Raw genomic sequence first — 12,940 nt, forward strand, 5'->3', positions numbered from 1 at the left:
GGCCCGCCTCTCCAGCCTGTCCAGGTCCCTCTGGATGGCATCCCTCCCCTCCAGCATGTCTGCCTCACCAAACAGCTTGGTATCATCGGCAAACTTGCTGAGGGTGCATTCGACCCCACTGTCCATGTCGCTGACAAATATGTTGAACAGTACAGGTCCCAGCACTGAACCAGTACCAACCCTTTCAAAACAGACTTGAGACACACATCAAGAAAAAGAAGTTTCAATGTAACCTCTTTTTGCCATTCTGGAGAGCCCAAGCAGAAGCAATCCAGCAAAAACAGGTGACTCTGGAATGCTATTACAAACAATAAATACGAACAGAGAGAAAAATCTAAGCCAAACAACCAACCAAATAAAAACATTTCATAAGCTTTAACTACGGTATGGTATAGTTAAATAAAAGGAAGTAAATGTTTCAGGACACAAAGCCTCAGTCCCTATACTTAAGGAACCCAGAATTGTCTGCTTGGTTTAATGAAGCATGATAGCCATGTTCAAGCATTATACTGAGGAGATATCTGAGCAGACATGTCTTCTCTACCTGCCTGTCAAGCAGAACAATCTGGACACATTGGGGCTCACATCCCAGAACACACCACACCACAATCAAACAGCGACAAACTGGAGATAGTGGGAGGGCAGGAGAGGAATCAACCACAACAGAATTTTCCAGCTTTTGTTAAGGACATGAATCAGTGATGGAAAACGGAATGGAAATCTCAAATTAATCAAGAGGACAAAACAAATCACTAGAAAACCAAATAGAACTGCAGGGCTCTTAGTATGTACAGGATTCCCCAGCGTTGTTTGCTTATTCCTTTACTCAGTCTTTCAGTGATGAACTAAATGAGAAACAAGAAGTAAATGGCTGCTTTGTATGTGCTGTTCTAGAGCATAACCAATAAACAAGCAGTGACGCTCTCCACAGAAGATTCCTATTTAAATACAAATGCAACACCTATTGATAATAATGTAAAGAAAGAGCCTTTTCATTTAAAAGTTTGTTCAGTTCATAGAAAGCCTAGAAGATGCTAATTTGTGAAAAAGTAAGCAGTCCAGTTCTAAAGAAGGATACTGCTTAACTCCAAAACGTCAATCTTTTTTTTTTTTATATATATACTTCTTTTTAAAAATGTAACTCAGTGTCTTCAACTACAAAACAGGGAAAATGCATTTTCTTCACAAATGGGAGTCTAAATTTATAACTGAATCCTCAGTTTCAAGCACTCTGAAAGTTCTTCAGAAGAGTAAAATGCTCAAATTATTATTTTTAGGTTAACACACCATTTTTCAAAATTCAGCAATGAGAATGTTTTCCAATGAATGTTAAGTTTGCATTGATGAGTAATTCAAAAGCATAGGTACACACTCATCTATCCAATTCTCTCCCATTTTTTTTATCATGCCCTAACAGAAATTGTGTCTTTACACAAAACCAAAGGAGCTAGTGAACTTCAAGCTTCCTCAAAGACTTTTATATGTTAAAAGAATGTCAACCTTCCGGGCGGGATATATCATTTTATGCTGTAACTCACATTTGCTACTGTTTACATAAGAAAGAGATAAGCTCAACAGCCTGAAAAGAACAAGGGATCAGAATCACACAGCTCGGGAGCTTGGCAATGCGCTTTCATTTCTAGGCCATTGGTTCAAATCAGAGCTGACCAATCCATTTCAGACCAGATACACCTGTGAACCTAGCAGAGAGCCTAAGGACTCTGCAGACCCAAAGAGTAAAAGTCCTCCTAGGGCATCTCTGAGGTATATTTCTATGTAATGACAGAAGGCAGAGGCAAGGAAAATTCACATTGTTCCCAGCCTTCAAAGTAGCTATTCATCTGGAAAGAGAATTAGGCCAAAAGTAAAGAATCTAGTGTTATTAGTCAAGCCAAGAGTTTTCACACTGCCTAAATTTCAGCTAGTATTTAGTACGAAAGGAGAAGGGGGAACGTAAGAAACAGAAATGCTTAAAAGGCTGCGCTGTTCCTTTGTCCCCAAGACTTGAACACAAAAGAATACGCTTAAAACAAAATATGCCTTCATTTACCATACCTTTGTCACATCTACTTGGTCAGACCAATCTATGTTGATGCTCTCCAGGCAGTTGCTGCTGGCATATTGTTTCATTGTCCGGGAAACATTGTAATAACAGTAAAACATGACTGTTAAGGGTACAACAAAATTAACAGCAATTACACTCATTGTGTAGGAAACAAAGGACCTGATAAGACAGAAAAACAAAACACAGTAACTAACAAATAGCCATCCAGGAAAGGTTACTAAAGAATTTGATATTTTGATTTGATTATGAAATTCTAAAACAAGCTCTTAAAGAATTAGGAAAATTTTCTTTAGCCTTAATGTTTTTATTAGCAACTACAAGTCTTGCAGTTTAAGCATGGCTCAATTCCTATGGTTTTTTTTTCTAGACTTCCTCTATATTTCTATTGTTTTAAAATGATTTTTATAAATTCGACTTCATACTTCAGAAAGAAGTAGTTATGCTCATATAGAGGTGAATTAAATAAACTTAGCCTTCAATGAGACAGAAAATTTAAAAGAAAGGGTAAAGGGGAATCTTACACATCATTTTTCCTCCAATTTACTGTGCACGTTGCTCCAGTCGGATCCGGAGCATAGCTAGCCCAGCCTACAGTCGGCATGGAAGCCCAAAAGACTGCATTTATCCAAGCAGCAAGAATTAGAGTGGCATAGCTACGCGTAGTCATTCTTCTTCCTGTGGCCAAGCACATACAAGCACAAACGGTTGTCACCTTTTGCTTCTTCCCAGTGTTGAACTTGAACAACAAGTGGCTTCCAGCAAGCACGTACCACTTTAATAACGACCTTTTCAAAGGCCTACGCTCCCGAACACTGTAGCATATCTGTTTCATACTGCTGAATGAGACAGCTCAAGCTTTCCAGCCTTAAACATCACTAAACTACCATCACCCATTCCAACGCACAGCATACAGGCAATATCTGATCCTAACCCCAAGCCAAAAAGCTTATTATGCAGCAGCTCATTCAAGTACATCTTTGGGTGATTGCAGGGGGAGGAATTAACTGTTACAATACAGCCGTAACAGAGAGGAGAGAAAAAAATCCGGTACAGGGTTAACACAACACTAGAGGCACACACCAGCTTGACAGTGGGCAAAACCTCCCACAGCTAGAAGCTTTTCATGTGCTCCTGTATATGGATGTGGCCCCCTAGAGACTGGAAACAGCCAGGAAAATACACCTTATAAACAGAGTAACAGCCTAATTCTGAAACTTTCACTTTCACAAGCGATACAATCCATGCCAATGAGATAACTTTCTTAACTAAGTGCTGTAGGATCATGCTCTAAATTCAAATTATGCCCAGTACTGTAACTACGGAGTCATTCATGAGAAAACAATTACACTCTTACTTCATAAAAGCCCAACACTGAGCGATCTTTGACCAGAAGTACAGTACCTATATCAGGCCTGCAGATTGTCAGATAACGGTCAATTGCAACAACAGTGAGCAAACCAATACTCGCCATCCCAAAAAAGATATTTAAGGCAGCATAAATCTGAAATTAAAACAAACAAAAAAATCCTTTCTGAGAAATCTGTCAAAGGTACAAGCACAGACTTGTGGACTGAATCGAAGGCACTACGATACGTTACATTCAGCCAGTGTTCTCTTCCATAAGCAGGGTACTGAAGGAACTAATTCAAGGCAGGCAATTTGGAGCTGGCTTATTTAAAATTAAACATTTCAAAAGCAACCTGCTTGTGTGCACATCAGAAATCCTAAAGACAGCAGTCTAAAAAGCAAACAAACATCATAATTCAGTAAATAAATTTTGAGATTAAGAGATAAAGAGTTTGTAGGCCGGGTGGGGTTCAGTTCATGTTTTCAATATATGTTAAAGAAACTTGAAGAGCATTTGATTCATCAAAAAAAGTTATGGTTTTAGCAAATGTGAGGTCCTGAATTGTCACTCTGTTGGATCACCAAACTTATTTCACAGATACAGTACACTGATTTTCCCCATCAGCCCCCATTTTAACATGTGTCAGATCTACTGCACAGAGTGACATCTGCTTCAATCCCAACATGATCCAAATGCATCTGCCTGGTCATCCCATGGGCAGCCTCACCAGGAAGGATGACTGGGAGGGCTGTATTACCACTGGCACCCCAGAAAGACATAGCCCTGCACCAGACCACATGCCACCAGCGGTTATAGTATGACATTCAGCCATCTCAGTTCACAGGATTCATCTGGTTTAAGTTGACATGAGTTGTGCTAAAACTAGGCTAAATCTTTAATGGAGACCAATAGATTTGCAGGCCTTCATTTTGGATATCCTACCAGTCCCGTGCAAAAGAACATGAATTTGCCAAGCAGAAGTCATTAAGATCTGTCAAGCTCATCATCAAAACAGCAGGCAGATCCAAAGTCTTTTAACTATCAAATAAGTCATCAAACATGCATGTGCTACTATAACCTTTTTTGTTTGAGGATTTCAGTTCCTAAGTCTTCTTAAAGCTATTTTAAAATCTCTAGGTGATAAATATAAGGTTGCATTTTAATGTTTTCAGATTATAAATATGTTTGGAATGAAATTCACACAAAATCCTATATCCCGAAATTACTGATATTACAGAACATCAGCTTCAGTTCTAGAGTCAAATTTCGCATCTGCATCTTACCTCTGAAAAGAACTAATATCAGGTAGAGCTACTCCTTATTTCTCAGTTTGCTTTTAAGTGCTCAAAACTTTCTCTCTGACTAAATTGCAATACCTGGCATCCAGTATATCCAAATTTCCAGCTTCCATGCAGGTCCGAGGCAGCAGACATGGGGTAACCAATGCCACTAACACCAATGTCAGTAAAAGCCAAGTTGATAATAATTGCGTTGGTCGCTGTCCGAAGCTCTTTGTACTTAACAAAGATGCCTAACACAACAATGTTACTGAAAATGCTTATCACTCCTGTAGAAACAGAAAAAGGGAAACTTTACAAAAGATGCATACCAGCCAGTAATATACATGGAGAAGAGAATGCAGCCTATTGTAAAATTTAAATCCTAAACAAGTTTTATTTTCAGTCAAATGCAGTTTTGCAATGAGGATAGACACCTGAAAAGGAAAGAAAACACTTTTCCGATTAGATAACTTGCACTTCAGTAAGGGCCAGAAGTGGAGTGTTTTGCCAAACCTGGGACTTCTAATGCAATGAAAAGAAGCATAGCACAAATTCAAAAGCATCAAAAATTCAAACGCTCCAGCCACCGAGTACAGTGCCATCTTCCATGGCAAAAAAGAATGCAGGCTGATGACTGGCAAAAAAAAGTGGGGCTGATGATTAATCTGCTGTAGCAGAAGGTTCCTGCCACCACCTGAGATCTTCCTTTCTCAGCTGAGAGTTTCCACTGTGCATTCAGACAATGATCCTGGGCAAAAGGCATATAGAAGCTTTGACTTTGAAAGTTGTCTCAGGTTGCTGCAAATTGTATTTTCTAAGCCTCGTCAAGCAGTCTGGATGATCGGCACAGGCTGCCCAGTGGCGTGGCTGGGTCTGCCGAGAGCTATTTCCTCCACCTGAGAAGCTCTAGGGTTGTGTCATAGCCATGGGAAAAGTCCAGCTCTGCACTGAACTTGCTCCTGCCTGGCTAACCTGTGTATTTTTAAACCTTTTTGGTCTGGTTTGACTTGAGCTGTCTCTGAAGCCTATTATTAGGCAACACAAGAAATAGGCAGTAGACAAAGAAATGAAGAAATACAGTACTAAAGCTAAAACATGCATTCTTCTCTCTTCATGTCCAATCCCTCTGAAATATGCTTTGGAAAGGTGCCCGGAACACTCTTCCGGACCCTGCGCATCAGCAAGCTTTTTCTGATCCTGGTGACCTATATTAAAATCTTCAGATACTCCATTTCTCTTGCTATTTCTTCTTCCCAGCTAAATCCTACTGCATGGCTCTTGGAGCGAGTTTACATGGCGCTCCCTCAAAACAGCATTTTTGTTTGTTGTGGTTTTATTCTCTTCCGACTCTAGGCTGTTGCAGAGATATCCAGAGCAAACTCCCATCCTCTACACTTTTACTAACCCACCATTAATACGAGCAGTTATTAAACAGCTAATAAGGTTAAAAACTCCCCCTTGAACCTCAGCAGAGAAAGATTGTCTTGAGCTGCAGCTCAAACAATAACCTCAAATCAGCAGGGTTAGAAAAACAGAGGGCAAGAATCAGTTTCAAGCACTTCAGCTCTACAGTTGAATTTTGAAGACTTCAACTGGTATCAATACAGAAATTCCTACAAATCATAGAAAGACCTGTGGACTCCATCACTGGGAGTCCACAGGAACACAAACCACAGATAAATACCCGCGCAAACCCCAGTGCATCAAACTGAGGCAGACTTTCTAGAGTCAAATACACACCAGAAGTACCATCTGAACCATTATGCTCAGCAAAGGCTACGTTAATACCATGACAGGTATGAAAAAGATGCAGAAGGAAATCCAGTGCAATCATAATAACATACATAAAAATATAACAAAGATGATACTTTGGATAACGGACACTAGGGATAACACTAATTCTTCAGCTTTTAAATGGGGCTTCTCCATTTCAGTTGTGTAGATTGGTACCTTTTCATTATCCTTGAAACTCATACAAGGAGTTTCACTGCGAGATTTTATTAATCAGTACCACTCTCCTACATTACAGAAACTCTCTTAACAGATTGAGTAATTTTAAAATAAAATGAGGCAAAAATATAATTAATTCCTGGCTATGTCTCTTTCCATTCTCTTTTTCAAACCACCAAGCATGTTTGCTGTCATGGTGCAAGTCTCCTGCTTAGTATACAAAAATTACATTACAGACGATGTTGGAGGTGCATAGCCACATAGATGCCATCAGCTATCATATTAACGTATTCACACATTTCAGGAATAACACTGGGATGCTATGAGCCCCTAAAACGAACAAAAGCAGGGAGCTGGGGATCTGATCTGAAACCGACACCATAGTAAAAGCACTTGCGGTGCCAGTTCTGTCAGCTCTCCCGTTGACAGGTAGTAAGTCATCTCTTGGGAGAGAGGAAGCAAAATAGAATTACATGTTTATAAAACAGTACAGGCTTCTTAGGAGGCATGCTTTAACAGATATTACAGCTACCAAGAATGAAATCAGAAATGCAACAGAACTCAAATCTTCAGCGTGAAGGAAGGATCCTGCTAGACGCACTTAAATTTAGTGCTTCAGAGCTCAATCTTAAAATGTAGGGGGGGAGTGGGGAAGGAATCAAACCAAACCAAACCAGAGAAGAGAAAGTGGAAATTGCTAGGATTATATTCTTTAAAAATTTTAGCACAACTAAAACAAATTAATAACAGAGCCCCCAAAAATGTTCTTGGGAGCAAAACGTAAGAAAGAAGATGGACTCCATCTTCAACAAAGTGAGAAAAAACATACAGATTCAAGAAATGCCCTCTTCCCTGTTTCTGAGAATCAGGTCAAGCAGAAGAACAAAGTTTCTCCAGGCAGCAGTTAAGCAGCGCCCATTAAAAGAGCAACAAACCTGGTGAAGGGTCTAGAGCACAAGTCGTATGAGGAGCGGCTGAGGGAACTGGGGTTGTTTAGCCTGGAAAAAAGAAGGCTGAGGAGCGATTTTATCGCTCTATATAATTACCTGAAAGGAGGTTGTAGCAGGGTGGATGTCAGTCTCTTTTCCCAGGTAATCAGTGATGGGATAAGAGGACATGGCCTCAAGTTGCACCAGGGGAGGTTTAGATTGGATATTAGGAAAAATTTCTTCACCAAAAGGGTTGTCAAGCATTGGAACAGGCTGCCCAGGGAAGTGATAGAGTTGCCATCCCCGAGGTATTTAAAAAATGTGTAGATGTGGTGCTGAGGGACATGGTTTAGTAGTGGACTTGGCAGTGTTAGGTTAATGGCTGGAATCAATGATGTTAAAGATCTTTTCTAATTTCAGTGATTCTATGGTTTCTTAGAGGGCTGTGAGCACAGACCAAGCCTGAGACTTTCAGTAACCTGAAATCATCAGCTGGGACAAACCCATGTGATTAAGAAAAAGCACATGGATGCTGCCCCTTGGACTGCGAAACATCTTATGGCTACACAGCTATTCCCATATTTCTTTAATTAAACCTTGTAGTTTTGTGAAGATAAAGATAAAAACCTCAAGACCTGATCAAGGGCAGAATAATTTCTTATTTTCCTTGTTCCCAGGGAAGCAATGAAAACTAAAAGCAGACCAAATGCTAATACAAGCCATAACAGAATTAAGCAAGACAGATAGGTAGTAGAATCAAAACAATGAAGGTTAGGTCTGTGTATGACATGGAATTCACTTTTCCAGTTAGTATTTTTAAATGATACCAGAGCATTTCACCATTATAAGCTGAAGGATATCCATGACACAGTATTGCTTCCTGCCGCCTGGGTATCCCTCTTATCATCACTAAAATTAATACACTAACGCCTATAGACTGCAATACCTAACAATTACTTCCTTATGAGAAAACAAAGCAATTATCTGTAAAAGAGAAGCATTCAAACCTTTACAAAAGAAGCATAATGATGAATACTGTACTTGTACTTCACTCTTCTTCTTAGACATCTGCTTATTAACAGAGCTTAAATTTTCCAGATGTGAGATTTGCTGTGGTAAGGCATTTGCAAAGCAATCAATCATACTTTCAAAGATGTTATAGACCACACTGTCAAAAACTTGCCTCATTAAGAAATCAAAGTCCAAGCTACAGGTGAAAGATTTACTAGACTCCCTCAATTATAATTAGAAAAAAAAAAAAGGAAAAAAAAAAAAAGAACACAAAACACCATAAAGTAATCCAACTTTTTTTTTTTTAAGACATTGAATTTCCATGCAAGATTAAGAAAGAAGAGCTGGGTTGATTCTGGCTAATCCCATTGATCACCTATGATAACTTTGATCCCTAACACCAGGTGGTCAAACTATGTGAAAAGACCACTTTGTTACATACAATGCAATCAATTTTAGTTAAATATAATAAGTATCACATGTATTTGCAGCACCTAATAGATCCAGTTACTTGCAAATAACGCGGTAGTGCTGCAGAGTGTATCTAGCTTTCCAATACTTGACCATCATCCATCTCTACAGCATCTTAACAAGTCTATTGATCTGTGTAGCTCTTCCACCAATTTTTCTAAAAACCTGAAATAAATTATGCCTTTGCATTCAAAAATACACTCTTTACCGTAACAGCAATTTGATACTCACCACTTCAAACACATCTGCTAAATAAAATGTGACCATCAGCAATACTATTTCATATAAACCTGAAGTACATTAATATTTTAAAGTATTTTAAAAGCTGCTTATAACAGAAAATGTATGGTGCAGTCTATGAATAAAGGATTTATAAACTGATTTAATTTTCCATAATAAAGGAGGCCTATTTTTAAACACAGGAGATTTCAGGTTTTGGTCGGGTTGATATTTCATTGCTATAGCACTCAATGCCTCAGAAAAACATTACTGACTCAGTTGTGGTTATAACAACAAGAAAGTTTTCAAGGGAAGAAAAAAATAATTCCATAACCATTCAAGTTTAGCCAAAGGCCGCTGCAGTCACAGGGAACAAACACGATGTCAAGCCTTCCAGCGTGCTGCTTCTAACATGTGTCATCAGTGAAAAATACAGCTGCAACTGGAGTCTGCTCTTCTCTGATTAATGACCAGCTCCCTCCCTCTAAGTCACATTCCAACCCTTCCCCTTACATCCCCCTAACAGACACCCGCTCACATGCTCAGACTACACATATATTACTACGAACATGTGGCCCAGGAGAAATCTCAAGATAGCTTTGAGCACATCACAGAAAAATGCAAGATGTGACAGCTATGCCCTATTTTTATCTCTTTTGCAAGCTGGCAGAAGTTAATTCTCACTCTCTTCTGTAATTACATATCAACAAAATATATTTTTCGAGACACAATGCTGCCTTCAAATATAGAGCAAACTTGGATTTTTCTGCACATTTCAGATGTTTCTTCACACTTCAGTCACCCTGCTGATTGCTAACTTGTCAGTAAACTATGGAGAAAAGCCATCAGACATTTGTGTAATACAAAATGAAATACCATCACTGTTACTATACAAAATGAGCATTCAGATCTACAGTTCTATTTTAAAAAGTTACGCAACAATTTGCCAATGCCCATACCTGCTGTTATTAAGTAAGCTGCAACTATGTTGTGCTCAGTCTGTGTAAAGGCTGAATGAGCTTCATTGTCACTTTCTGAGGAATTGGATGAATCATTCCAATGCATTTTGGACAAAAGAGACTGTCCTCTATCCTCTGCAATAATTCATCAAGACGACGAAACACTACAAAACCCTGTCAGGCAAATTCTTTCATTATTCAACAGACTCACTGAACAAGTAAAAAAAAAAAAGGGAGGTAGGGGGGAGTTCCCCTCACCATTGACAGCCTCCAAGCATGATTTAATTGGACTACAGCGCAAAGAAGTTTACACTCCCAATCTATGCAGGAGATTGTTAATTAGAACAAAGAGCAGCACAGAACTGAGCACATTTCCAACAGTATGCTTAAATTTCATTCTTAGCGCTAAAGAGATTAACTGTCACATGCCCCCAAACTTTTTCCTTCAAACCTCTTGTGCAATGCTTCGGAAACCTCAACAAAAGTTGGCTCAGGTCAGTTGGTCATCAGCCTGGCTTGGAATTAATTCCCATCATCACAGGGAACACATAAAACTGCAGCACAACCTAAAGACACCAATGTAAACTTCTTTTAAAAGCAGGATACGCTTACTCTAAAGTCCACCCCTTCAAATCCCTGAAGACCTGCTTCTTCAAGATTCTTAGTTTGATTTAAACTCTGAAGACGACACAGACACAAGAACAGAGTCCAGTATTTTCTAAAGCGAAACATGACTTTCAGAAAACTCAATTGCTACATTTCTAAAATAGTCCGGTCTGCAGAAAATGGGCGTTGAATATGCCTTACAAGTGTGAACACCCTCCCTCTCCCAAACACACACATGTAAGCCTACTTTGGGCAAATTTTCCTAAGCATGTTACTGGGCAGAAAATTATTATGCATTTTCCAAAGCCTTATGCAGCAGAAGCTCATGTTTTCTTCTTTTCAGCGATGAGGTAGCAGCACACCTAAGTAAACACCTTTTACAAAACCCTGCATAAATATTAGCTGCAATAAACCCTAGCCCAAAGAGCTTATATGCAGCGTCAGTATAAGCAATCAAAGGTGTTTCCCACCAGTTCTTCATACAGTCTTTGCCTCCAGTTTTGTACTCATAGTGGGTATAGAAGTGCTAAGGATGAGCAACCAGTGGTTATTCAGTTGTATGTGGTTCACAGGCAGCTCAAGCAGGCTCCCAGGCTGTCTCTTCTGAGCAGCAATAAGGGTGTAGTGACAGAGGCAGTACTGAAAAACACAGCCGTCCCATAGAAAAGAAATATACCTGAAGAGCTCTCCCTTCTCTAACCCATGAAACACTCAGAGCATTCCCTCCTACTTCGCAGCTTTCCAAAACAGACATCCTGCATCTTTCACCCACTTGAATCTAAAGGTAAGAAAATTTTGATATAAAACTTGTGCAGTCACGACATTTAGTCATCATTACTACAGACGATGTGTCACAGTTCTACCAGCAAACACTTTCTTTAATGCCACACATCTACACTCACTCTTACAGTTCTCAGGGTACTTGTATTATTATGGTATTTTTCCTGTCAGAAGAGGATTAGGCAGGAACATGGTGGGAGGGTTCTGAAAGGAAAGATGATCTGTTTGGCAACGAAGCCACTTCCCTAGTGCCCCACAGTCCTGCCTCGAAAGATAAAAGCATAGTGATAATTTGATATCTTTGCTTTCCTCCCCTGAAACTTTGGCAAGATTTTCAAAAGCATCTCAGATCCTGCAGCTTCCACAGAAGTCAGAGCTTGCAATGCTGAATGTCTCAGAACAGCAAAGCATTACTATTTTTATTCAGATAGGATTCCAGACTTAGAGTAGCGGTTAATGAGATCATACAGATTTTTTACGTACTTGTTGGTTAAAACGCAAGTTTCTAATAGGTGCAGTCCATCCTATGTACCATCACATTGTCTCCGTCTCCTCTTCTCTTAAATTGGGCTAATTTTACAGCAACAGGAATTGAAAAAAGTCAAAATCAAAGGCAGACATTACTTATCATTAACCTAAAAGTAATTTCTCTAGAACACTGCAGTTCATAAAACAAAGCCAAAAAAAGATAAAGCAATGAATTAAATATTAAAGTATATAAATAACCTAGAAAGTTAGAACCACAGCTCCTAAGCCAGATAAAACATGGCTTACCACATTGTTTTTTAATACTGGCATAAGAAAAAAAATTCCAAACCCTCAGGCTGTTTTTATTCTCCAATAACAGATAGTATTACTAGTGTCAAAGGGGCACTTTATAACCTCAACTGATGCTTTTCCTTCCCACTTGTCGCAGATCAATAGCAACAAAACACAATTTCTATGTAAGTCCATTCTTTAGTGTGTAAGTATCTGTATAGATACGGGGCAAAGCAAAACTCATTACAGGGTTTAGCAAGTTGGTTTCAGTTATCTGTAGAGTATACTTCAATCCAAGTGATGAGAGTAAAGAAATTTACCGTTTGCATTAAAAAAAAATAATTAAAAATTAAAAAAAAATCCCAAACAAAACCTCTTTCCTATTTTCAGTGGTATCCACACTAAAAAAAGAAACAACCCAAACCCCTCCCACGTTTATTAAGCACATCACCACTAGAGGGCTCTATAAGGCAGAACGTCTCTTTAATCTTACTTTCACAAACATGCAAATGCTTCCTACCCAACAGAAAACAAATTAATAAATTACTTCCCCCTCCCCCCCC

General features: G+C 39.1%; 1 protein-coding gene across 1 annotated transcript in view; it reads right to left on the minus strand.

The window, feature by feature from the left end:
- Positions 1–10,443, minus strand: part of RRH (retinal pigment epithelium-derived rhodopsin homolog) — a 13,378-nt gene extending 2,935 nt beyond the window's left edge. Inside the window, exons 1-5 of the mRNA XM_009885483.1 lie at positions 10,233–10,443; positions 4,790–4,980; positions 3,467–3,566; positions 2,587–2,740; positions 2,056–2,224 (exon numbers count right to left, since the gene is read on the minus strand). Coding sequence (XP_009883785.1) covers positions 2,056–2,224; positions 2,587–2,740; positions 3,467–3,566; positions 4,790–4,980; positions 10,233–10,338 — 720 coding nt within the window. The 5' untranslated portion in view covers positions 10,339–10,443. The remainder of the gene's footprint in view (positions 1–2,055; positions 2,225–2,586; positions 2,741–3,466; positions 3,567–4,789; positions 4,981–10,232) is intronic.
- Positions 10,444–12,940: the final 2,497 nt, after the last annotated feature.

Source organism: Charadrius vociferus, unplaced genomic scaffold (assembly GCF_000708025.1).
Source record: "Charadrius vociferus isolate BGI_N301 unplaced genomic scaffold, ASM70802v2 scaffold55, whole genome shotgun sequence".
In the NCBI taxonomy this organism is placed as follows: domain Eukaryota; kingdom Metazoa; phylum Chordata; class Aves; order Charadriiformes; family Charadriidae; genus Charadrius; species Charadrius vociferus.